The 26,750-nt window shown below is 43.3% G+C and overlaps 1 protein-coding gene across 2 annotated transcripts in view; it reads right to left on the minus strand.

Annotated features, from left to right (window-relative positions):
- Window positions 1-26,750, minus strand: part of C8H1orf21 (chromosome 8 C1orf21 homolog) — a 100,369-nt gene that overhangs the window by 15,338 nt on the left and 58,281 nt on the right. For both annotated transcript variants that reach the window (XM_064720324.1, XM_064720325.1), the window contains exon 3: window positions 25,197-25,291. In XM_064720324.1, coding sequence (XP_064576394.1) covers window positions 25,197-25,291 — 95 coding nt within the window. The remainder of the gene's footprint in view (window positions 1-25,196; window positions 25,292-26,750) is intronic.

The raw sequence follows: 26,750 nt of genomic DNA on the forward strand, positions 1-26,750 counted from the left end.
CAGGAGGGTGTCAGAAACAGAATGCTTTATTAAATACTCCTGCTGTGCCAGGTCAGTGTCTCCTCAGCCCAGCATGAAGGAGCTGCCCATGATGCCCCATCTCTGTCAGTATCCCCATCCTTGGAGATGTCTAAAAGCTGCCTGGACTTGCCCCTGGGCAGGAGGTTCTAGCTGGCCCTGCCTGAGTCACGGGGCTGGACCATGGACATCCAGAGATCTCTTCCAAACTCATCCAGCCTTTAGTTCCGTGATAAAGTATAATCAGAGATTGGAAAAACCCACTTTTGAGTAGGTTTGTTGAGTTTTATCCCCAAGCAGCAGTGGGGCAGACTGAGGCCATTCAAGCCTGCAGCAGCAGCCACAGTGCCTGGCATTAATTTTAGGAAAAAAACCCTGATTCTGCAAACCCAGCCAGCACCACGCAGTGAGTCTGCACTGACACAGGGAGTGCAACCCAGGCTTGGCAGGGAAAATTCCTGTGCTTTCATCAGGGATCCAAAACGTGTTCCAGAGGGCAGACCTCATCCTGAAACCAGCCACTCAATGGAGCTCCTCCTTCCCAGGGAAACTGCTGGGAAATTCTGATGTAGGAACTCCAGCTCCTGGAATGCAATATGGAAAAGCAGGGTTCGTAAAGCCCAAAAAAACCCCAAACCTTTACTCAAAATGGGATAAAAACAGGTTAAAAAAAAGAGAAATGTGTAAATCCTGAGCAGCTTCCTGCAGCCCACCAAAAGGCCTCCACTGCTGTGAAGACAGGGAATGCTGCTTTCAGTGCTTATTTACCAGTCATGCAGAGGGGCACACACGGTGAGTGGGGCAGTAACACATTGATAATTCTTTTTAAATGCTTCTGAGATGTTAAAAACTGTGAAGGGATTATTTTCAGAAGAACATCTAACACCCTCTTTACACTCAACTCAAGCTGCAAGAGCCCAAAAATCAGAAAAATCCAGCCAAAAACATAAAGTGAGGGGAAAAATAAAGAAGAAAACAAAGGAAGATGAAGGGAGAAGCTCAGCTCTGGAGTGAGTTGCAGGGCTTCTCCTGCAGTACCTAAATATAGCTCACCCTCAGCCCAAGTCAGTGCCCTTTGAGCTTTGATGGAGGACATCATTGAAGAGCAGGAGATAAAAAAATGAGGGCAATTCCCAGCACTGAATGGTTTTCACAGAGCACGTATTTACTAAGTCTAATGGCTACAACTTTCTAAGCATCCTCATCATCTTTTCTCCCAGGCAATATTAGAAAGTCTGGGCTAATTAGTTACAGTAATTCCAGTTAATTCTGTCAAGTAGCAGCCAAACACCAGAGCTTTGTGTGAAAAGCAGACATGGGAGCAGCAGCTGGCCTGATGACAGGGAATTAGGGCAGGTAAACAGAAGAAATTACAAATAAGGCACATAAATGATAAATAAGTCCTACCAATAAATCCTGCAGGGAAACTCTGCCCTGCACATTGCCATCCTGCTCCCTTTCAGAGCTCTGAGCTTTCATCAACCCACATGGGTGAATCCTTGGGGTTCTTTATAGCTTGGGACACCAAGGTCCAGAAAAATAAAATCTGGATTTCTATCTCAAAGTTCCTTTCTGCACACAGACTGATAAAACTCAAGGTGTCCCTTAGAGAAAACAAGAGGAGTAATCACTGGTGAAATGCCTCTGTTGTGAAATATGAGGATTATGCTGCCCTGACAATCAGGGTTTTCTGGTTCCTTCAGCCTGCACAGCACTCCAAAAGGTCAGCCAGGATAAGAAAATGAGCATAGCAGAGATAAATAAAGCCAGAACATTGCCTCCAAAGGTGCATGAAGTTTCAGGTCACATGGGAAATGGCCTTGCTCCTGCAAGGAGCCCTGCCCATCCATGTAATAACCCCAGAGAGCACGGGCAGGAAGCAGAGGAAGGGATACGTCTGCAGGACCGCCAGCCGGATGCGATTTGCAAAGTGAAGATGGGGAACATCCCCTCTCCTGGCAGGAGGCTGAAATCTGTCCCTCACCGCTGTATGCCCCAGAAATCCAGGTGGCAAGGTGCCTTAGAGCACGAAGAACAGTGGCATCAGAGGATATCCAAAATACTGCAAACAAAATGCAGGAAAGGCAGGAAGGCAAACTGCTCTCCAGCTCTCATTAATATACCTGATCTTCAATGGCTTGGGTACATCAGAATGGTTGAAACTTTATCTAGCAAATAAAAAACAGATAGAAAATGTTTAATAATCCATTGCTGATGACGTGGAAGACCAGGCTGACTCTTGAGGAAACCTCAGAGAACATTTGGCAACAAAAAGTCCTTGGCAACCTTGCACTTCTACAGGTATGTTACTCTTCTGGATTGTAGAGCCACCCTAGATAACAAAACCTGGCTCAAAAATTAATCTTCTGCTTAATAATTTTCTGTGCCTATTCTGTCTCTCTGGCTCAACCAGCTTTTATAAAAATACACTTATTTATAGTAAATGTAGATATTACTCATGCTCCCAGTTCCTCATGCGTGTCTCCTGAAGGCCTTTTTCCACCAAGTGCAGCAGCACAGAAAGAGCTGGCAATGAGCATGAAACAACAGGACTGGATAAAGTCTGTGAAACATTGACAGCCAGGGACAAATGGTGTGAGAGGGAGTTGGGGTGTCAGGTTATTCCTGCTCCATGAAGGCTCCTTGCTGGAAAGGCAGGAAAAGTTTTTTAAAGAGGTTTATGGCCTTCAAACCTATATGAGAGAACATAGCTGGAGAAAGGTGTGGTTGAATAGCTGGGTCTACATTTTCAGCAGCTGTAGTGAATTCTTAAGCTGCTTTTCTAGAGCCAAACTGGTCTTTTTCAGCCTGTTTTTGGAACATGCTCTACTTTAACCCTCTGTAAAATCAGTTTCCTGAGAGATGCCTTCTCATGCAAGAAAAGCCTCCTGAGATCTTCCTGTGCTGTCAAAACCAAACAGGACTGATGCAGATGCACACAGCTCTTCCCTCACTGCCTAAATACAACATCTGGGGTTACACTGTAGGATGGCCTCATGGAAATGATGGTGACCACCTAACAGCCACACTGAGGAGGTGGTAAAAATAGCAGTTGGTTCCCCCCACCTGAAAACAAGAGCATGGTGATGGTGCTTCCTCTGGAGTTAGGGTGGTCACTGGCTTTGATCTGTCAACTGCAGGTTTGGGCTGACTACGCTTATTACATTTTTCTTATTACATCCAAGCAGTTCCATAAAGTGCACTGACATTAACCAAGTCTTAACAGGGAATTTAGTAGGATACATGTAAGATGGAGCAGCTCAGCTGTGAGGAAAGGCTGAGAGAACTGGGATTGTTCAGCCTGGAGAAGAGAAGCTTCAGAGTGACCTAACTGTGGCCCTCCAGTGCCTGAAGGAGCCAAAGGAAAACATGGAGAGAAGAGTGTTTACAAGAAACTGAGTGCCAGGACAAGGGGAATGGCTTCCCACTGCCAGAGGGAAGGTTAGATTGGATATTGGGAAAGGACTGTTCCCTGTGATGGTGGGCAGGCCCTGGCACAGGGTGCCCAGAGAAGCTGTGGCTGCCCCTGGATCCCTGGAAGTGTCCAAGGTCAGGCTGGACAGGGCTTGGAGCCACCTGGGACAGTGGAAGGTGTTCCTGCCAATGGCAGGGGTGGGAGCATAAAGGTTCCTTCAACCCAAACCACTCTATGATCCTATGAAGATACTTTTCCCCATCCTGTTCTAACCTGGGATTTACAAAGATGGAACAAGGGAAATCAAAGACCAAGTTGTTCTGGGTTTGTTGCCTACGGTTAAGAGGAAAACTCAAATTAATTAATGATGTGGTGCAAATGAAAAGACACTGTTACAACATAGGTAAGCAGAGTGAAATGGTAGCAAGAAATTAGGAATGATGTAACTCTGAGAAGTGAGATAACAGAAAACCAAGAGTGGTGCTACTCAGCAATACACATACATTAACTTCAGGAAGGGTTTGTGTGTTCCAAACCAGCAAGAATTCCCTACAATAAGCTCTCATTCTCCCAGCACTGTCCAAGACTCTAATTTTGAGATTTTCAGTAATTGCAATTATGTAAATGCCATTGCTGGAACATATTTTCAATGTCTGTATTTTGCTCCTCTCAACGTCTGTTTTACTTGCATTAATTCTGAAATTTGCACCAGGCATAAGATTTAAGACCCAAGAGAATGAATAACAGCTCTTGCTACATGGCAAATTCCAGCACGCCTGGGTAAAATGTGCATTTCAAAGGATGTAATAGTTGGAATATTATTAAGTATCACATATGTACTATGACACACATGAGAAACATTAGGACTGCAGGAGAAGCCTTACATCTGATCTGTGTATTTTGTACCACCTTCTCCTTGTTTTAGTTAGCAGCTACTTTTGAACAGCAGAAAGAACCATTATTGTTTCAAAGACTACAGTGGCCTGCTCACTTACTGCATTTCCAATCCTCAGCTGTATAAGCATGGATTTTGCCTGGATTCTCCCAACCCATTTATCTGAGAGTAATACTGAGAAGAGAAACCATATACATCAGAATGGAAGACAATCATAAACGGTTTAAAAATTTTATAAGCCATTTAAGTCAGTAATGGAGGCTGGGTTTTAAGTGTTTATCTCCTCTAAGTCTCCTTGGAAGAAGAGCAGATAAATAAGTGTAACTCTTAAGTGCTGGCAAAATGAGGCACCAATATATTGCAATGAGGATGCAGAAATATATCTCTGGTGCTCAGGGTGGTGCAGGTTAGATGATATCCAAACCAATACTGGGAGAAGAACTAGCCTAAAATACAACTACAGGCCTGGAAATACTCCAGTCCATCATTTAGGACATTAATGGTTAGATTCAATGATCCTAGAGGCCTTTTCCAACCTTAGCAATTCTATGATTCTTTCAACCTAAGATGACCTGTATTTCAGAGTCGCAAAATGACTGCATGCCTGTTAATACCCACTCTGCTTTTCCATCCTCTCATCTTCTGCATCCCCTCTTCCCAAAACCACTCCTTGTAGGTGGGAGAGGACATGGAGGAGACTGAAAATGAGCTCTGCCCTCCTCTTCCAGAAGGCAGCAAATCTTTCCTCCAGGAAAGGCTCAGAATGAGGTGCCAGCTCCCTTGGGAGTAATCAGCCATGGAAAAGGAGACACCATGCTGTGCAAGATCAGGCAAGCAGGGATGGATCCATCCTTCACCCACAGAATTTCAATGTCTCTCTTGATCAGAACATGAAATAGCACAGTGAAACCCTACAAGATCAGTTTCCTCAGATCTTCACCTGGTATCAACCATCACAAAAGTAAGATATTTCCAAATACCACCCAATTGCATCACCCCAGGGCATGGACCCAAACCACTTCAACAGATTTCTGTCTAACCTGTTCTCCAAACTCCCATCCCACAGGTTTTCCCAAGAGGCTGTCTTTCATTTCACCACTTCCCTGAAAGTTCAAACGTTTAACCTACTACCCAGCTTTAATCCTTGCCTGGTGCCTTCCTGCCTCTCTCATGGAGAAAATACAATTGTGGTGCCTTTTAAAGCAACCTTTCCTATACTGGATGACTCGTTTCCTTCTGTATTTTTAGGCTAAACAAATCAATTCCTTCCATCTTCCATTACAGCTTACGTTTGCTAAGTGTCCTATTCTTGTCATCCCCCTCTGGCTCTTCCCCATTTGCCCACATCTTTTCTACTGAGCACATTTCCAATTTCAGCCACATTATTTAAAGCCCCTCTGAAGTCAGGATGGATCACATGCATTGCTATATGTATTTTTTTTATTCCTGTTTTTAATTCATTACCTCAAACAAGCAAGGGTGACCTACAACAGATACAGGGTGCACCTGGAAACTACGCATTCATACTGAAAAAAAACTAAGGTAAAAGAATGTTGAGGGAGAAATTAGCTAAGCTCACCTTCTCTAATGGCTACAAAACATTTGTTGTACAGTGCTCAAGATGTCTCTCACACCAAAAAAGTTGGTGAGGATGGTCTGTCTTCCTGCCTCAATGCTTGAAATATTAAACAAAACAATTTGGTGCTAACAGAAATATCAGGAGGTAAAAAATCCACATATTCTATGACTCACAGATCATCAGGTCTCCTTAAAATTAACCAGAATCACATGTAACATGCAAAACAGGTGTTCTTAAATAATTCCAATTTTGCTATCTAAGCAAAACTGGCTTCCAAGTCTATAGTTGATTTCCAGCCATTTGCAGACACCAAGTTTTAACATAAGGTCTATTTTCTTTTTAAGTAAGGTGAGTGAAAAGATAAGCACCTCTAAAATTTAACAGGGTTGTGCCATCACAGGAATGTTGAAAAGGGATGGACCAGCATGTCCCAAACAAGAAAGCTCTCTGCCTGAGTCAGAAATCAATTCCAGTGTATGGTCATAGCCATACTACTTACAATGAGGAGAAAACTAGAGTTTAGTATGGAGATATGGCCTCATTTTTTACTGCAATGTTGTACTATTAGCATTCAATTACTTCCCTACACTTAATTAACTCCTTGTTGAATCTTAATGCGATAATGAGAACTTTAATTCAAACCATATACCATGTCAATGCTATGATCCTAATAGCAAAAATAGATTTTATTTAAGTCACCCAAGCCCCATAATTCCTCTTCCTTTTTATAACACTGTGATTCATACAAAAGCACAGCAGATGCATCAGAACAAGAATCTTTCCTGATTGCCACTAGAAAGATTAACAAAATCTATTTTGAAATCAAAATCAGTTGGCTCTGATTAATAGTTCTCACTTGTTCATCTAACTGCAAACTGAAGAGCAGCAGAGATGGTGATCGAGGCTCTCTGGAGACCCTGTATGTATGTTCAAGTACCTGGTTAGACCATTTATTCCAACAAAACTTTCACCTTTTGAACAACCCACAGCAGAGAGTCCATGATATGAATCCCTCTCTTGGCCCTTCCATGCCTCACACTTCATAAACACTCAAAACCAGACTAGAGACCTACCAAACCCAGAACATCAGGGTCCAGCAAGGAGCTCACTTGACCCTCCAGAAGGCTCTTCAACTCCATAAGAAACACCAACAAAAAACAGATCATGTAACTCTACAAAGATAACTGGAAACATCATGCTTGGCTCATAGCAGCCAAACCTAACAATCTGACAAATCCTAAACTTCCGAATCTGAAGGATTGCAAATGCAGAGAGATTTACAAATACAGAGGCACGAAATGTGTGAGGATCATGTGTTTCCCCCAGCAGTGAAAGGCAGAACTGCTCTAATTCCCTGACTGCTCAACAAGAGCACAGCCTTCCACATCACCAAGGCTTTGGGATGCAGTGGAGTATGTCCTTAACAAAACGTGCCTAAACTCACTGCTAACAGTTTTCCTGATGTGAACTTCAACACTTTGCTCCTGGATCTGCAAAGCACTCGAAGGCCCAAAGGTCCTTAAATGTCCCTAAACATGGAGGTGCCTAAATCCCCTGAAGGTCAATGGTGCACAGGCCCACTCGCTGCTCTCCTGAACCACGGCCTGCACGAGTCCTCCAGCATGTGCTGAAGAGTTACCTTGCAGGTATTAAACAGGATGATAAGAGGAATGACTCCATGTTGGAAGGACTGTTTAGAACAGCTGGGTAAGGCCTGCAGGGAGGGAAGGCTGAGGGGGAAGATGGGAGAACAACTCGCCCCAGGAACAGCATCCTGTGCCATGGGCAAAATTGCTGAAATAACCTTCAGCAGAGAAAGGAAGGGCGAGCAGCAGATGGGGATCACAAGATGAGGGCACATTTTATGATGTTTAAACTTCACTTAAACAACAGTGATCATCTGAGTGTAATGAGCAGAAGGAAATTTGTTCCTTTCAGCCAAGGCTCCTGTACTCCTTTTTTTCTAAATGAAGAGTCACACATGGCCTAAACTTACGGCTATAAAAAAGCAGGTGGTAACACTGCACTGTCCTAATTAAGTTCTAGGGTCATTAAATCCTTTCTGTTACCATGCACACAGGGCTTGCTGCTTTGCCTCAGCCATTGCAAGGCCTTGCTATGTGCTGCTCACCCGAGTTCCTGCCTCAAACCTGAGCTCCTGCACCCATGGACTCTCTTCTCCAGCCTTCCCATGCACCTTCCTGCTGCTTTGGCAGCACCAAGTGAGCAATCTGCGATCATGCAGCGCCAGACTGGGATGGTTCTCAGCCCTCTTTCCCATCCCCTCACTTCTGAAAGGGCACATCACACAGCTCACTCAGCAGCTGGGGTGCAGGGAATGCTCAGGATGTTGTCAAGGCTTATCTGGGAAGACAAGTGCTTAGATGATTAGCTAGTCTTTCCATAATCCTCAAATTCAGAGTTTAGTTTAAGCCCCAAATTCCTGGGGCTTAAAATTGCTTTCAATTAATTTTAATACCAGGCACATTGGGCCCTACAGCCAGCCCCACGGACACTCAGCACATACTCTCCTGAACTGACCAGAAACTCTGGCCAGCACTAATAACACAATATGTGTTCTGAGAATATTTTTCAATATCTAAAGGTATTTATTTTCCTCTCAGCAGGTCCCTCTCTCATGAAGAGTACAACTTCACAATCAGTTTGGAATCATGGAGTAGTTTGGGTTGGAAAGGACCTTAAAGCTCATTCTGTTCCAACACTTGCCATGGGCAGGGACATCGTCCACTGTCTCAGACTGCTCCAAGCCCTGTCCAGCCTGGCCTTGGACACTTCCAGGGGTGGGGCAGCCACAATTCATGGCCATTTGACTGAGGTCTGACACTAAACAAAGAAGACTGCAGAGGAGATGCCATAGATGTATCAGGACTAAGTCCTTCATTCCAAACATTCAATAAGCTGGACTTCCCAAATGAATTTGGAAAGCAAATTCTGCAGCATAATTATCTTGCTGAAAGACAAAAGGATCTCTCAAAGCGTTGCTTAAAATTCTTTAACATCAAAGTATAACTTTAAACACTGTAGAGTTACTATTTATCACAAAAACCAGAGAACAGTGAATAATTTCAAGACAAGAAAACTAATAAAATAACTAGTAATATGATTTAATTCTACATGCAGTACTCTGCTTCTTGTTATATCTGGTCTCAGCTATCAGCCTAGTGTAAAAGCCAGCCAAGAATTCTTCAAGCCCTGCCAGGGCTACAAATACTAGCCAGAAATATTTGTCGTATCACAGCTCAGTTTCCAAAAAGTAAGATGCTGGACTTTTACAGCCAGAAAAATACAAGGTGCAAAGGACAATAAAAAATGGACTTACTTAATATTGTTGGAATGCATCAGATCAAACGAATCCAAGTACTCTTAATCCTGTAGGACTGCAGCATGACAAATACACTTCATTTAGATACTCAGCCCCCGTGAGTCAAAGCAGTCTGGAAGATTCAGCCTCACAATTGCTGGATGTTACTCAATTAGCGTGAGGCAATGATTTCCAGCCCTCAGCAACCGAGGCAGCCTCCTCCTCTGGAGAGCCAGACAGCTTTACCTTGGATTAAAGTGATCGATTTTTCCACTGTGTGCACAGAACAGCATCGTCAGGCAATTTGAGTTCACTGGCCACGTTATTAATGGACTTTGCTAATTTTTTCAAAGCACTCATAAAATACAAAAAACATGGTGTCCTGTAATGAGGTGTAATTGCAGCAGCAGCTTCTGCAACACGTGTGTCTCCAAGGAGAATGTGTTGACACAGACATGCCCTTAAGAAGTTTGGGCTTTATATTTCCTTACTGTCAGGTACAATATCTTCAGCCACAGGCAGTCCTTCTCATTTCAGCAAGCCCACCTGCTGCAGTGAGCCCTGCTCCCAGGAGAAAGACACCAACAGGAATGAGTGTCTCCCAAGGAGACCTCTTTGCTGTGTAACTCAGAACCCAGACATTCAGTAACACTAGTCAAGGTAAATCCCATGTACAAACCTAACAAATGAGGAAAACATTAGGAACCCTATTTCTTCATCTTGGATCAGGAAAAAATTAGGGCCAAACCCAAATTCTGCATCTTGGCTCAGTCACAGGTGTGCAGATGCCCAGCCTCCAACCAGGAAAGATGCTCTAAGACCCTGTTTTCATCCACCCTACTGTAAAGCATCAGCAATGCTCAGCTGTCCACCTAGAATATTTACCTACTTAAAATGAAAAAATGCCCTGAAAACTAGCAATGACTGGAATCAGGAAAGTTCTTCAGATGAGTTCATGTGTAAATATATTAAAGGTACTGACTCTGGAAGAAATGTAAAGCAGGATAAGTGCACTATTTTAAAGGGGATAAGAAAGCCCTTCTCCAAGCTCATTCTGACATAATATAATGATGTCAAAAGTTCACTACTAACATGTCTGTGCTAATTGATCAGAGTGGCTGAATCTAAGCTGTGACTAATACCAAAGTGCAAAGCTGGCTGAGAAGAAGGTACTTTACAATGGAACATTGTTTAAATGGAGGAATACATCAAGGCGGATTTTGCTGGTATCTGTCCTGCAGCTGGATTTTCACTAGGGACTGGGATAATAATGAACTGGAGACTGAAACTGCTTTCCAAAACCCCAGAGAGCACCAAGCCAGGAAAGGCTCGGTTTTGCAGGACTCTAAGTTATCTTGGCAACTTGGAGGGATGTCCTGAAAAAGTCAGGTGATCATTCCAACAAGGGCCAAGTCCAAGGTAGTACACTGGCAGAAATAACCAATGGGATACAGTAACACATTGATATATCAATAATAAAATAACCAACATGGAAGCACTAGCTTTTGCAGTAGCTCTGCTGGACAGGATCTAGAAGCTTGCTGGACACCAGCCATCAGTATCCTGCTCTTGAAACCAAGCCAGGCCTCGTCCTGATGCCTCTAAAAGCCGGGATGGCTGCAGAATGAGTGACTTGGCTACGGCCACCAGGAAGGTGTCAAAGAGCAAGAATGACAATGGCTCCACACGAAGTGGAGAAAACACCCCATGAACCAGAGCTCCTCAGCCTCCAAGGTGACAGCAGTGACTCACAATGTTCTCCTGCTCTCCATAGCTACCACCACCCCAAGGACCAACAAATGGGTCAGCAACACGGGGATCTGGATGGCAAAGTGTTTAACTAATACTGTGGTGGCAGAACTCCAGCCTTTGCTCTGTATTCTTCACAATCCCAACATGCCTTCCCTCCTCTATCAATCCTATTCCTAGCTATCAATCCCATTTCATGCATTCTCGATCCTTTTCCTAGTCCACTCCCACAACTTTGTTCCTGACAACTTCTTTATTCATGTAAGGCAATGAGCTTGAAGCAAGAGCAGAATAATTATTTGGTATCTCCCACCCCAGAGTTAAGTTCCTCTAAACTCAATTAATCACGAAGAACCGCTGGCAGCTCCCTATTTGCCAGCAAGATATACCAAAGTAATAAGTGATTTCACATTCTGCTTTTGAAGGCAAGCTATTAAATTCACATACTGTATTACTTTAATCAAGAATAGTTAATTAAGCTGTTCCCCTGACATGAATTTTTATCATTCTGCACCAGCCATACATTACATTTTTATGACTCCGGCCGGGCCCATGATGCATGTTTGCAATCTGTCTTTCCAAATTAATCTGTCACCACTTGTAAACTCAAAGTGGATCCAATACATTTGGTCTCAAAGGTAACTGGGCCAAGTCTGGGGACACTGGGGACTGGAGGGTGAGTGATGCTGAAGCACCACTTCACAAAAGGGTTTCAATGAATTGCAAGCCACCCACCACAACACAAAACACACTGTTAATATTTTAGTCTGTTTGCCTTGTTTTATTTCCTTAAGTGAACTCGGCTTCATGCTCTATGCTATCATTCATAAAATCAATTCAATAACTTATATGCTCATAGTAATCATCAGCATCCATAATGCAGGAGTCATAAGTGCAGGCCATAAAGCAAGGGAGATCTGGAGTGTCAGGTTATTAAAAACATTAACATATGATATGAATCTAAGTCTAAATTTATTACAAGCAAAAACCCCTCAACAACTTTCTGTTCCCGGAGCTTAAGGACAGGCTAATAACACAATGTTTTTCTAGAAAAACAGACTTCAAACACAGCAGCCAAGGAGCCAGATATGGATCTCTTATCTTTTAGAAGTACTCACAGAAGTAGAATAGCAAAAAGAAAAAAAAAATGACATCACTATTTAGCTATGTGACTTAATCATAAGAAAACAGGTTTATGAAGTAAAAAAGTGAACAAAATGAAAACTTGGACAAGTTTTTCAAATATTAACTGGGAATACTCTGTTATTATGCTGTGAGAATCAGCTGGAATTTACCCCCAGGAAAACAAGGAACATAGAAAAGATGTGTCATACCATCTAGCCTTTTGTGAATCTATGCCATCAAGTAAAGTCAAGCCTTCCATGATCCCATCCAATCACTTTTATTTAGGTTTTCTAAAAGGCAGATTGATGAGGTTGATGTGAACTTGCTCTTTTCACACCTGACAATTTTACATATTTTTTTAAGGCAATACAACCAAAGGCGGCAGTTTAACATGGGACTACTGGATCCCCAGCTCCATCAAGAACCCACTGAGCTGGCCCTGGCAAAGTCCTCTGTCTATGGAGACAACGGACAAGCACATCAGGGCGCTTAGGTCACTTATCTTTTAATGAAGATAGAAAAAACTACTATATTTTGTTTATTTTAGTAAGAAATAAAGTACAGCCAGAAAAACAGTTACCAAAACCCAAGCAGGCCCACAAGGAATATGCAAGTCTACTCCACGAGCCCTTGAATTGGCTCTTGGCCCTTCTATGTATTTTTCCCATTTAAGAGATTTGTTTAGATAAACTCACAAATATGGGTATTTACATAGCATGACAGAATGGTGTATTTAGAGATTTTAAGTACAGGAACATTCTTTTAGGCCCATCATAAAACGAAAGCATGCCAAACTTTAACTAAAGAAACATGTTCTAACGCCGAGAAACTTTTATAATTAATCCTTGCCTTAAATCATCTCAGAGAGAGTTATGAGTGTAATTACCGTCAGTTGAGACACTGCTCATGTTACTGAAATGGCTGAAAGCAGACCCTGGCTAACAGACAATCTGAATCCCTCCCATCCCATGACCAATTTACAGCTAAGCCCTGACTCACTGCATTAAGTCCGAAAATATTTCTCAGCATTAGCGACAGCTCATTGCGGGAGGAACAACAGACACGGGTGTGGGGGGGAAAAATCCCCTCCAAACTCCGCTGCTTCACGGAAGGGATGAAGATAATACATTGCTAAAACAGCCTTTTTTTGATGTTGTGATTTTTTTTTTTAAGATCACCAGGGCTATTCTTAGAGGAGTTCCATGGTGTGCAGGTTGCAGCGAGCAAAGGCTTGGCCAGTGGCCAGCCCTGGCTGGGTTTGCTGCGAGGCTGAGCGATGCCTTAGCTCGGGGAGAGATTTCTGCTTGCTTTCCTAATGAAGAAGAGGAAAAGAGGATGCAGAGAACTCCATACACAAGCAGCTAAGAACGAGCTGTACTCTGGAAAGATGTGCCACCATCTCCTTGCTGTCACCCAAGGCTGAATGTTTTCCTCAGGAAGGAAATGAGCGTAAACACTTCAGAGGCAGCGTTCCCATACGGATGTTAGTCTTTGGAAAAGCTGGGCAGGATGCAGTGGCCTAGAGAGCCAGGAGATCTCCAGCGGCAACAAATCCCACAAATATACAAGCTGCTAAACTTGTGAATGCAGCCAAGCCCGTACAAAAAAAAGTAAGGCACGTTTTGACCTTGACTCACTCTTAGACACTGTGAAGCAACTTGAAGCTGGTTATTGCAGAGCCCCAGCAGTCAGCTGAGATGGCTGAGATTTCCTGTGCCTAGCTCAGGTGACTGCTTGTCTAAGGAAATGAGCTCTCCAACTCTACAAAGAACTTGCTGATGCCAGAGAAGTTGCTGTCACCTCTGGATCCCTGGAAGTGCCCAAGGCCAGCTTAGACAGGGCTTGGAGCAAACTGGGATAGCAGGAGGTGTCCCTGCCCATGGCAGGGGGCAGGACTATACAACTTTTCCCACCCAAACCAGTCTGTGATTCCATGATTCCATGAAAAGGAAAGGGCAATGTGGCAAACCCACAGCATTTCACCAGAAGTGACACACTACCAGCATTGCTCCAACCAAAACATCCTCTGTGTTCCACCACATCTGAAAGCCAAATCTGCCTCTCCTCTCTCCCACAGCAGCTTTGTTTCTTTGAAAGGCTAAGGGAGAGGAGAAAACCAAGGGAAAATGGCAGTCTGATGGTACTCCCTCCCAAACTGCCCCTCCACATCATGAAGCTATCCAAATACCCACAGAATCACAGAATTTGGGTTGGAAGACACCTTAAAATCCACCTCATTCCACACCCCTCCATGGGTAGGGACACCTTCCACTATCCAGGGTGCTCCAATTCCCATCCAACGTTGCCTTGGACACTTCCAGGGATCCAGGGCCAGCCACAGCTACTCTGGGCACCCTGTGCCAGGAAGAATTTCTTCCAACTATCCAATCCAACTCTGCCCTCTGGCAGTTTAAGGCTATTCCCCCTCAGCTGTGTCACTCCAGACTCTAGTGCCAGTGCCTCTCTCTTGTAGGCCCATACTGGGGGAAGAGGACAGCACAACACCCTTGTGGCACAGAACTTTCCCCTCACCAGGCTGTGCCTTTGTTTTTAGCATCCTTGGCTTTGGAAAATCCCCCAGGCTCACTGCCCTGGAAGTACAAGGGTTTTGGAATAAAAGTACTCGTTTGGATGAAATTCTGGGGAAGAACTGGTAATATGGTAATATGCAGGCCCATTCTTGCTGTGTTTGCAGGCACAGCAGCTGCTTCTGGTTCCCAACACTTGCCTTCAGGTGCTGCTGCAATACAAACTACATTTAAATACATACAAACACACACACACAATTATAATATGATTACCTTGTTAAGAAGCACTGGCTTTGTGTTCCCATGCAGAGATTATCTGTTGGCTTAATTTTTTTTTTTTTTTAAACTGCCTGTCTTTGATGGTATCCCATGGAAAGATTACATATTAGATAGAGCAGCACATGGTCCACACAGACCAAATGTGGGAGATGAAAGCAGAGCACCCAGAGCTCTGTTTGAGCTCCAACACTGCTTCTTCCAGGAGCAAGGAACAAACAATTTAAAGCAAAAAAAAAAAAAAAAAAAAAAGGATTTTCTTCTCAGTGAGAGCAAACATGAAGCTCCATATTAACTTAGGCCAGTATTACTTTGATATCTGTATTAACCACTGCTTTCTATCAGAAATTATTCATTAATTATTCAGGAGATTTTTTAACATGCCTACATGTAATTCCAAACTCTGTACGCACAAGAGTCTGAATTATCTGCTCAGCTTTTTCAGAATACTGAAGTACTTGCCTTTACTGGCATCAACTTATTTCCATAGAGATTTTCTTTCCATCCCTGACTTTTTCTTACTTAAAAAAAATCCTGAACTCTTGAATGTTATATTCTTACATTGTTTCCCCTCATCCCCATCCAATTTCTTACTCTTTTTTCCATCAGCTGAAATTCAGAAATCCCTTCCAAAATACATTTGAGTCTCCCAGCTGCCTGCAGAGCAGCTGGTCTTGGCTATCCACAAAATCAAAGGGAAACAACCAAAGTCCAAAAGCTCAATTATAGTGAAAAACAGACGAGGCTGAGCTCCTTCCAGCCCTGGTGCAGGAATACACAGTGCAGAAGGATGGACACACTCACTCTTTTATTCCTGGAGGTGGCTGAAGCACTTCTAGTTCAGCTGGAGGCAGCTCAGATCCTTTTTCCTGGGGGGCTGCACACCCATCCTGCTTTAATCCACCACCAGGGATAAATCCCCCTCCTGGGTCACCCACCAGGGATAAATCCCCCTCCTGGGTCACCCACCAAGGATAAATCTCCTCTCCTGGATCACTCACCAGCTCCATGAGGGCCATGCCATGGCTGCAGCCCTGCCAGGCTGTGGTGAGGCTGCTGTGCCCTTCCCAGAGCTCCCAGAACACATCCCATATTCACATCAGCTCCTGGGGAAACCTGCATCTGCCAACCCTGTCACCCTGAGCACACAGCAATTAAGGCTAAAGAGCTATAGGATCTGTTAATGCAGCTAATGAGCTTCCCTAGCAGCTCTCTTTCACTTTCTCTAGAGAAGACACCATTAAATCAAGATCTTTCCTGCTGATGTGTGCCCTCACATCCCAAACAGCCTCAGCCTGGGTAGCCCAGCCCCTGCATTTCCCTGGTAGAATTAAGAAGAAAAGAAGTCCACTCAAAAATGTTCACCACAGTTTCAAGTAATTTTGAGCAAAACACCATTTTCTCCACTACAAATGTGAAACATTTCCCACCTTTGCTCACATCTAGCGGCAAAGCACAACCAAAACACGGAACAAGCAAACACAAAACTCCAGCTTGCAGTGGTGGGAATGTTCCTGCTCAAGGATGATGTGAGCATAAAATTGCATAATAGATGGAAAGTTAACCAAAGCAGTGACTACTGAAACCGAGAGATCATAAAGGCTGTAGGGATAAACACCTAATGAAACACCTAGAGATGAATTTGTTGTTATCTCCATGCTCTACTACAGTCTGGAATTAGCACCTCACCAGACATGGAAATCCCAGACCCTACATTTCCACCACAACCACTTTGACTCCAGGAGTCCCTGAAAAGCAAGTGTGAGCAGACCACATGATATCTGTAATTAAAGGTGAATAGATGAAAGGCTGAGTTACTTTGCCACTATCACAAGGAGATCAGGAGATCCCAGCTCACCACTGGCCAGGAGTGCTCCACACTCAGCCTCTCAGGCCACAGCAGCTGCCTGCAGTTACAGCTTTAGTCTCTATCAGTGATTTCTGATGATTTTAGGTATTTCTGCACGATCCATTCTGCCTGTATCTCGCCTTATGCTCTGTTCCCAAACAGCAGAGTTAATAATTAACACCTACTAGGCAATTGCTACTAGGCAATTGCTGAATAGCAAGTACCAAAACAGAGGATACAGAGAGCTTCTTTATCCTCTTGCTGACAGCTTGCAAAATCCTACAGCTCATCTTTCTTAAAGCTTCAGTTCTGCAAATGTGGAGATGCTCATGTTCTTTAAAAAAATAAGAATAAAAATGAATCTGAAGGTTCCTGGAACTCATAATTGTGGAAGAAACTCTTAAATCAAGAAGTTGACACCTTGCCACGACTGCTGACTGTTTCACCAACAGCCCTGTGTCCATCCTACTCAAAAGCAGAAGCTCTCCCAGAGAGGGGGGTAATCCCAGGCATAAACTCACCTGTTAAAATGATACAGGCATGGAAACAACACAAGCTGTATGGAAATGACCTGCTTCCACAAGTGACAGTGGGAATGTCTCTGCAGGTTTTGCAAGAATCCTTTCCACCAACAATGTGGGCTGGTCCTGAACCATGTTCCTGAGAGCTGCCCATCATTGATAGATTTTCTCCACCATCAAGCCCACAATTACATGTTGCTCCTGGACACTGTTATTTTAGCACACTTTGAAAGATATAGAATGACATATTTTTAAGCTTTCTACTTTAAATCACATTCATCAAGAACTTGAAAATCCTATCATTCTACCTCTCCACAGGGCACTGTGCAGATTTATTCAACAAAGGGGGAAGAAGGAAACAAGGTCTGGTCTGAAGCAATGCACCTGGAGCTCAACAACTTTTTTATGATTTTCTGACTTGCTAAAAATATTTATTAATGATGTTCATTTATCTTCTAAATTTTCAAAATTAAATACTGGAGGAAAAAATGAATACTTCCTCACCAGAACAATTTTAATGGAATCCAGAAGAAGAATATTAATACCCAGTGCAATCGTTTACTTTGATGTCTCTATAATATGTAGTGACCCGTAAGTGGAATGAGCTAAAACTGTCATAAATTCATTATGAGAAACCATTCTTTGAAGAATATCAATGCAAATTTGAAATGAAATGAGCAATATGGAAATGAGCTAATTGCACAGCGTTTAAAATAACTGGCTTCAGTAGCAATGTCCTTTCTGTGCACTTCTATTTCAGCTGCAAAAAACACTGGAGAGGCTGGGTTATGAAAATTGAAATGCTGTAATTACTTAGCACTGATAGTGATAGGGCAGCATTCATTTAGGATCTCGGGCTCTGGGGAAAAAAAGAAATCCAAAGGATGATTCTGTAATTCTCATTTCTCTGAGAAAGGGAAACCTCAGATGGCATGCAGTGTGAAACGTGCCAACCCAGGCCCCGTCAACAAAGACTGGAGGAAAATACTGTATATTCCCAGGGAGTTTTCTAGGTACCAGTTTATAAAAGTAGAATGCCAAATTTCTCTTCGTATCCTACAAAGGTTTGGCTTGGAAGGGACCTTAAAGCTCATCCCAGTCCCACCATCTGCCATGGGCAGGGACACTTTCCACTATCACCAGTTGTCCCAAGCCCAGTCCAAGCTGGCCTTGGACACTTTCAGGGATGGGGTATGAGACATCAAGAACTACAGAGGTATTTTCCTCCCTGGGTCTGGTTTGCACCTTCCTCCAGTGGAGCCCAGCCCTGCTTTGCCCTCTGAGTCCCAGCACTGCTCAGAGCAGCTCTGCCTGGAGGAATCCCCACTTTTGCCCCTGCAGGTGCCAAGGCAGGGGTGCCCACCCACCCACCTCCTCTATCCCAGGGTGAACCCTGCACCTCGGGCAGAAGGAGCTGGGTATCTCACCCCTCCCTCCTCCTCACTTTTGAAATTTAATCCCTGGCTTCCCTTTGCTCACTGATTTTGGAGCTGCACTTTTGCAGCAGCGGCTTTTGTTTTGTGGTTTGTTTCTTTGGGTGGAGGGAGGAGAGTCCAGATGTGGAGCAGGTCCATGCTGGGCTCCAGGGAACCTGTGGGACCTGTTCCCCCAGAGCTGCCCCGGGCCCTGGGCTTTGGCTGACACAGCACCTGGGCAAAGTGGATGCCTGTCCCAGTGGGAAACCGTGCTGGGGAGCAGGCTGGCTCTGGAGCCCTCCATTCCTGCTCTCTCCAACTCCCAGCAGCACAGGAGCTGCATGGATGAACACCACAGGGACCTCTGCACATTATCCCACCCCCAGGCACATCCACTGATGCTCACTTTGTCCTTTCAGCACTCCTATGCCCCAGGACCCAAAGAAAAAGGGTGTCTCAATTGCTTTTTTCCCTCCCACAACGACCCAAGGTGCATTTTGCTGTGGTTTTCTGTGGGTTTCACCCTGCCTAGACTCCAACACAAGAACCAACAACATCTCCAAGATTTTCTTTAAGCTGAGCCTATATACATATACATATATACATATATATATATATATGTATGTATATATATATATATACACACACACACATTTATGCTACATCTATAAGTACTGGCATTCCATACCTCAACAGGCTCCAAGAGAGAATTTGGACAAGGGTCTGGAGTGATAGGACAAGGGGAAATGGCTTCAAACTCACAGAGGGCAGGGTTAGGTGAGTTACTGAGCCAAGACTTCTCTCTGTGAGGGTGGGCAGGCCCTGGCACAGTTACCCCTGGATCCCTGGAAGTGCCCAAGGCCAGCTTGGATGGGGCCTGGAGCAACCTGGGACAGTGGAAGCGGTCCCTTGCCCATGGCAGGGGGTGGCACTGGATGAGCTTTAAGCTCCTTCCAACCTAAACCAACCTGGGATTCTGCGATCTGAAAGCAGACAGGAAAATAAGGGGGACAAGATGCAGAGAAATTAATAGCCTCTCATATATATATATATATAAAATACATTTCTAGATATCCATCCTTTAGAGAGGATAATGAACTAACAGGATGAAGTTTTCCCAGCACTTGAACTGGAGCTGACCCTGTGCTGGTGGAATGGGGCTCCTGGAGAATGTCACCAGCAGCAAGGAAAGCAAATGAGGGGCCAGCACAGGATTTAACACACCCCAACTCTTCAGGATGGACAAAACCCAGGAAAACCTCTTCTTTCTAAGGGCTTGAAGGCTCTCAGGCATTTTTGGTTTCTTTCCCCTTATAAGCAGAGCATGAGCAAGTTCTATCCTGAAATGGTGTGTTCTGAAACACTGCCATGGCACAGTGGTTTGAAATAAATAATTAGGACATTAGAGAGAGGAACCCTCACACTGGAATATGCATTAATATGTGCTAACTTCAGTTTTTAAAAAGCTCTTCACCAATGTGCTGCACCAGTGCTGAAATAAAAATGCAGTTATGCATTTACAACACTGCAATTCAAAGCTTACCTAGCAATAATAAGCAGCACTGGCTTTAAGTATTTTAAAGTACCAAATTAATTCTATTTCCATGCTTAAATTTGCCCTTGTGGTATTTTACATCTGCAGAAAGGAAAACGCCACAAATACCCCCAATAAACTCAGTGGTGGCTACTCTATTTCTTTTAGCTGGCTTATTTCTTTTTTATTTAGTTTTTTAAGCACCTAGATTGGGCAGGTTGGTAATAGAATTAAAATATATTTTCCTAAACTGATGTGGAATTCAACATACACCAATCTTGGCACTGCACATCAAAAATATTTATGATTGATGTATCCATAACAGGCATTTTACATCTTGTATGTAATACATATATTTAAATAGGGGTCTTCCCTTTCACATATTACATTTGATATGGTTATTAAGGTGTTTCATTCTGCGTTTTCTGCCAGGCTTTTAATTTCACACACTTCATCTATCAGATATTACTGCCTACTTTAAACAAATCACTACAGAAAATGATAACTGGTGTTGAATACAGAGTGCAGGGGGTTTGCAATTCCAAGTAATATGGAGCTAGGTGATAAATGGAGAATAGCAGCTGGGCTGAGAGGCTCAAGAGAGACAAAAATCACATTTGCAGGTAAGTGGAGTGGAAATTTGTGGAAATTGGGTAAAACAAAAAGCAAAACATTGTTATTAAAGGTGGAGTGAGAGGTAGCAAGAGCAACAGAGAGGCAATTTTCTCCCAGCTCCAGCAGGAATTCATCTCAAGCTCTAACATGCAATTTCACCACTGAACTCCAGGATGAAACACAGGATTATATCTAATTGTTTTAGGGGGTTTGGATAACAAAGCATAAAAATCCCAGTAAGTGGCCTTTTGTGCCAGTACAGCCCAGAAAATGATGAATAAAAGTTATAAAAACATCCAAAACCTGAACTGCAATAAATATCAAGATAACTAACCAACAGAAAAGAAATGTAGCTTTAGGGATTTGCTATTTTCAGGGATATCTGTACTATGACAGCCCAGTTCAGAGGCAAATTGATCCAGCTCCTGAAGTTTGCCAAAGCAATGCTAAGCTGCAGGAACACCACACACCTTCTCATTTTACCTCTTCTGGCAGTAATATTTTACAATGGAAAGCCAGGAATGCTGTGTGAGTATGGAAATGAGGACAATTAAATCTGCCCTATGATGAGTGTTAAAAAGGCTGTTATGTAATTGTACTCTGTGTATCTAACATGATGGTGTAAGAGCTAAACAGTCCCCTCTAAACAAAAAGCTAATAGCTCTCTATTAATATGTTATTTATTTTGGTCATACCTGCTTGTAAAATATTAATATTGCCTGAGTTTGGGCATTTTAGCTTTCACAGTGACAAATCCACCCTCAGCTTCAGGGCCAAAAAAACCCCATCCAGATTTGCTGAGTGGCAAAACTCCCATTGTTTTGGAGAAGGCTTAGCATAAAACCTTCCCCCAAGAAGATGGAGAAATGCAGGAGAGGTTTTGTAGAGCCCCTGTGTAGTCCTGGGGAGCTGAAGTTGAGTTTTAACACAAGCTGGAGTTCAGCACCACATGTGGCACCCTGGCACCAAGCTGGGCATGGAGACAAAGCCCAGCATCCCAACAAACCATCCCAGGCAGACCTTCTGCTTCTGAACTCACAAATAACCATCCTGGCAGCTCATTGACTTCGAGGAATAATAAATAGCACAGCACACACATTACCTTCCATGCATCATCTCACATGAAAATTAGCACAGCTCCCACGTTTTCTTACATGCGGGTAAAAAAAAATAAAACCACAAAGCAACGCTTGTGATTTAAAAACATGCATAATATGTAGTACAAATTACTTCTGTCTTCAGCCTATCTGCTAATTCTTCACTGTTCTGACTCCAAACATCCCTGGTTTAGCTGAGTAGCCACCAAAGCTCGTGGTGCAGTGGTGACAGCATCCAGTGCAGCCCCAGCTCTGCAGTGCCTGATCCTGCTACATCCCATTCCCACCCTGCAGGCTGGGATGTGGGACTGCCAGCCCCAGTGCAATGACTCTGGCTTTGTTTTGAAGGTGGAGATGCTCTGGTGGGTGTCAGAGGTACCTGTAATGAAACCAGGAGCAGACAGATCCCAGTGGCAGGTGGAGAACTGGAGAAACAACCTGACTAAAAAAGTAAATCAGGCCTATGGATACAAAGGAACAGCAGGAAAACAAGCTCAGTTTATATTTTCTTGTTTTTTCTCCCCCTTGTCAAAAGCCTACATTTTAATCCAAAGGGGCCTTTGATTCCAGAAGAAAATGTCTTCCCATGGAGCATCTTGTGTTTCCCCTGGCAGACAGCCCCAGCAGAGCCATTCCTGCTGGCACTGTGTCTTGGGAGCATTTCTGCTTCACTGTGCCAGACCTGCCCAAGTGTGGAGCCTGCTTAAGCCTCAGGTTGAAGCTGAGATGGTGGTGATTCACTGACAGAGCCTCAGCTCTCCCACAGATACCCACACTGGTACCAGCCCTTCTCTGGCTCTCTCTCAAGCAGAATCAAAGCTGGGAGTCTGGCCCCAGCACCCAGTGTGGAATGACAGCCTCCCTGATGACTGCCATGCCCTCCCATTCTCTTCATCTGCTCATGTGACCTTCTTTCCCCCAACTCAGAAATGCTGCAGCACCAAAGGCAGAGATGGCAGCACATCAAAGAGCCTAAGATACAAGGCAAGCTGGTTTATTTTCACTTGAGCTGAGATTTTTTTTTTAAGCAAGACTTCAAAATACCTTAAAAAAGTAACAGAGATGATAATGGGATCGAAAAATTCCATGGCATATGAATAACACAATTCAAGCACCAGAATCAGGGGATAAGATAACCCACCCAGACACTGAGGTTACACGTCTCATCTGGGCTGTATTCCTGAAGGGAGTGTGAATTTGCAGCCCCAAGACAATAAAGAAATTCGGGTTAAGAAACAAGAGAGGAGGAAAAAGGGCCAGTCGATTCTCCCACCACCTTTTCTTGTTCCTAAAATTTCAGTTGCCTGGAAATGGCTGATGAGAAATGGGATTATGTAAGTGCTTGCCAACTTCTCACACACTAAGGAAATTAAAGCCTCAGTGATGGGTAGCTTAACCCATCCTCTAAGCAGTGAGCTGAAACATGTTTACTAAGGAGAACTCCAATAGTGAAACCCCTTTAAAAAAACCAGAAGTGATGAGGACTTGACAATTCCCAGGATTAAAAAGCTGCATATATTACAGACAAGGTAATCTCCTTACAGTAAGAAGAGGAAAAGGAAAATAAAGCCTTTTTGGTGGGCAAGACCGTTTTTGTTTTAAGGCATATCCATCCTGTCTGGCTGAAGACTTTCTTGTGTTATTGTTCTTTTTTTTTTTCTCCTGATAAACATGACAGAAGACCTACACCAGACTTCCAAATCCTTACTGTTCCATTTTCCAACTGCTCCCATCAAACCTGACCCACCAGTAACAAAAAAAGCAGCACTGTGCTCTTCCTACATTCAATCAGGTGAACACTTGGGTGCTACAAGACAGCTAGCACCAATCAAAGTGCAAAACAGCTCGAGCTTGTTTTGAGTGGACATTCAGCAAGTGTGTCACCCCAGCAGACCTGAGCTTTCCTGAGCCCTTCCCTGCTGTCATTGCACTGACATGGGACCTTCTGCAAATATTCTCATTTAACTACAGCTGAAGGCCAGTGTAAAATCTAACACAGAATCAGAGTATATCCAGAGCTGGAAGGGACTCACAGGGATCACTGACTCCAACTCCCAGACCTGCAAAGGACTCTCCAACAATCTGCTAAAAACCTCTAAACCCTGCTCCAAGCTGAAGCTGCACCACCCACTGGAGCGCCAGCTATGCAAAATTGCAGGTAGCAAATGACTGATCTGGAGGTTGAAGAAGAAAGCATATTGTCTGCAACTCAGTCACAGGACAGGGCAGCAAAATAAACTCCATTTGCTACAGGAATGCACCTGTACTTGTGTAATGTATGTGTGTCTAGGAGAGAAAATATAAAGTAGCCAAGTTGCTGGAGCTCATATTTTCATCAAAAGTAAAAAATCCCAAACAGTGGCATTTTCTACAGCTGCCCAATAATAGCAAAAGGCAAATCCTCAGCCAGTGATAATGGTGATGGTTCCACTGGAATCTGCTGCTGCTGTTTCCCCTCTGGACCTGCAGATGGAGGGGGGAAAGCCCAACCATTCTATGTGAATAAAAGCTGCACTGAGTGAGTGGAACCAGATGGAAAAACTTGCACCCAGCTACAAGAACTGTGGGATGTCTTTGAAAACTTCGACTGGTCAAAGCCCCAGCCAGCCAACAACAAACCCAACAGTCCTCCAGCTTTGGAAGAGAAGAAATAACTTCTCAGAAATGCCAGAAGTGACTCAACCATGATTTTTAAGCTGCTTCAACAGCATCTTAGTTATTTCAAGTAGTCCTAAGAGTTTGCCTGTGATTGCCTTCCCTTAATGGAACTACAAGCTGGCAAAGTGCTCAAATCGGGGCAAAAGAAACACACATGATTTTTGTGACTGCTGTGTTATGAATATATTGTTTTTTTCTGTTCCAAATTGCCTTCCCTGGGAATTTTAAAATACAGAAAACCAGCAAGTATCTACATAAGTAGGTCATTTTCTTAATGGCAGAGAAGCGCTGTTTTACTCCAGCTCATTTCTTACACCGACACACATATTTCCAAATAAAGAGTATTTTCGAATCTGCAAGGAAGGGGAGTGACTTAAAATCATGGAGGCACTCACTCCAAGATCAGGTAGAGTCTAATTCAGAAAGACAAGCAGGAAAAAGTTGCATTTTGCACCTTCCATGCGACCTTTACAGGGAGTTGTGACATTTTGGAGAAAATCCTCTTGCCGCGCACAAGCTGGAGCTGGAGGGTGCTGCATATTCCATCACAAAAGCAGAGCCATGTTAGTTCATTAGAGAAGTGATAAGTTCAATCCTTACCAAGTTTTCTTGGTTCCTGGCTGCTATTTTCTGATCATCTTCTCCCCCATTTTTCATGTATTTGACCTCTTCCACTGGTTTGATCCTATACTCATCTGAGCACCAAGAAAAAAAAAAAAAAAAGAAAAAAATTTGAACCAGTGTAGTTCAGCAGCTGGGATAAAAACCAAACTAAAACCAAAACAGCTGACTAGAATAGACCCTAGTTAAGCAAAGCAACTAAAAATTACATGTATATCTTTTCAAAGGCTTACATGTAACTAATACAAAGGAAGTTTCTCCTGCCTAAAGCTTCAATAAGAATTTCAGTAGCTCTCTGGTTTAGTATAGGCATGGCACCAGGAAACACGGATGTTTGGTGTGTAGTCTCTCCCAAATCTCTAGTTTTCTGTTTAATATGGTCAACACATACAAGTTCTTTGCTCCTGCACCCTCCCTGGATATTCATTCTCACTGGACCAACAAGCCATGGACAGTGACTACTCAAAAGAAGGCTGCTCATGGGTGTTCCCTGCACAGCAAAGCTGATAGAGGATACTGAAAATGTAGGTTAAAAGCTGGAAAACAGCTAACCCACGCCATAATCACTTTGTCCTTTCTTAAATTCTGTTTTACCTACTGACACAATGCACAGTCATAGAGTGATTTCTGGAGAAAAGGCCTCACGCTGACCATTTTCCTCCTCCCACTTCCCCCACCAACCACCATTTTTCCTGCACACAAATGTTACCCAGACAGAAATTCAGCCTGAAAATAAGTAAGAAAAGTAAGATTCTTGGTTCATCCTTAATATTTATCAACTTTTCAAATACTAGAATTCCCAGCTCTAGTGCCAGTATGGAAATGTTACCTAACATACAGGTGCTATACCACAGTAAACCCAAAGCTCCAACAAGGGATTTTTTTCCCTTGGTAGGACAAGATGGGATTTCAGGAGAATGATTCTTCCCTGCAGCCTGTGAATCCAGGACCAACATCGCTCTTGCTCAGTTACTTTTTGCTCTGCTTATCTTTGCAGCATGTGAGTCTACTGGAAAAACCCAGAGTTGTGCATCCACCCTCCTCCATCCAGGAAAAACAATGCAGAAGAGAAACTCCATCCCACAAAGGTGGAAAATATTAATGCAAAGTGAAATGAGACACAGTTCACTTGGAATAAAGGGCAAAACCATGGCAAATTAGAAGACACTGCACAAACTTCCCTCTTTTTCTTTGGGTTTTCAAGCAATTTCTCTCACTTATATTAAGGGAAAAACAAAGCACAAATAGATTTTTCTGGGTTACTATACTGTTAAAAAAAGAATCAATATTATTTTGACAAAGTTGTTTTCAAGAAACTGTTAACCACGAGTCTAGAAGTTAAATAAGCCTTGCTTTGAAAAGTAAGGCTCAATTTAAAAATAAACTTGTTTCAAAAAACAATCTTGGTTTTGCATTTGGTCTAGTCCACATCTATACATTTTCTTTATTACAGAGTTCAAAGAAACTGAATCTATCAAATAGAAGCATCTGAGTCACAGAACCTCAAATCAGATGGAAGAATTTAAGACAATA

This window comes from Zonotrichia leucophrys, chromosome 8 (assembly GCF_028769735.1).
Source record: "Zonotrichia leucophrys gambelii isolate GWCS_2022_RI chromosome 8, RI_Zleu_2.0, whole genome shotgun sequence".
NCBI classification, from domain to species: Eukaryota; Metazoa; Chordata; class Aves; order Passeriformes; family Passerellidae; genus Zonotrichia; species Zonotrichia leucophrys.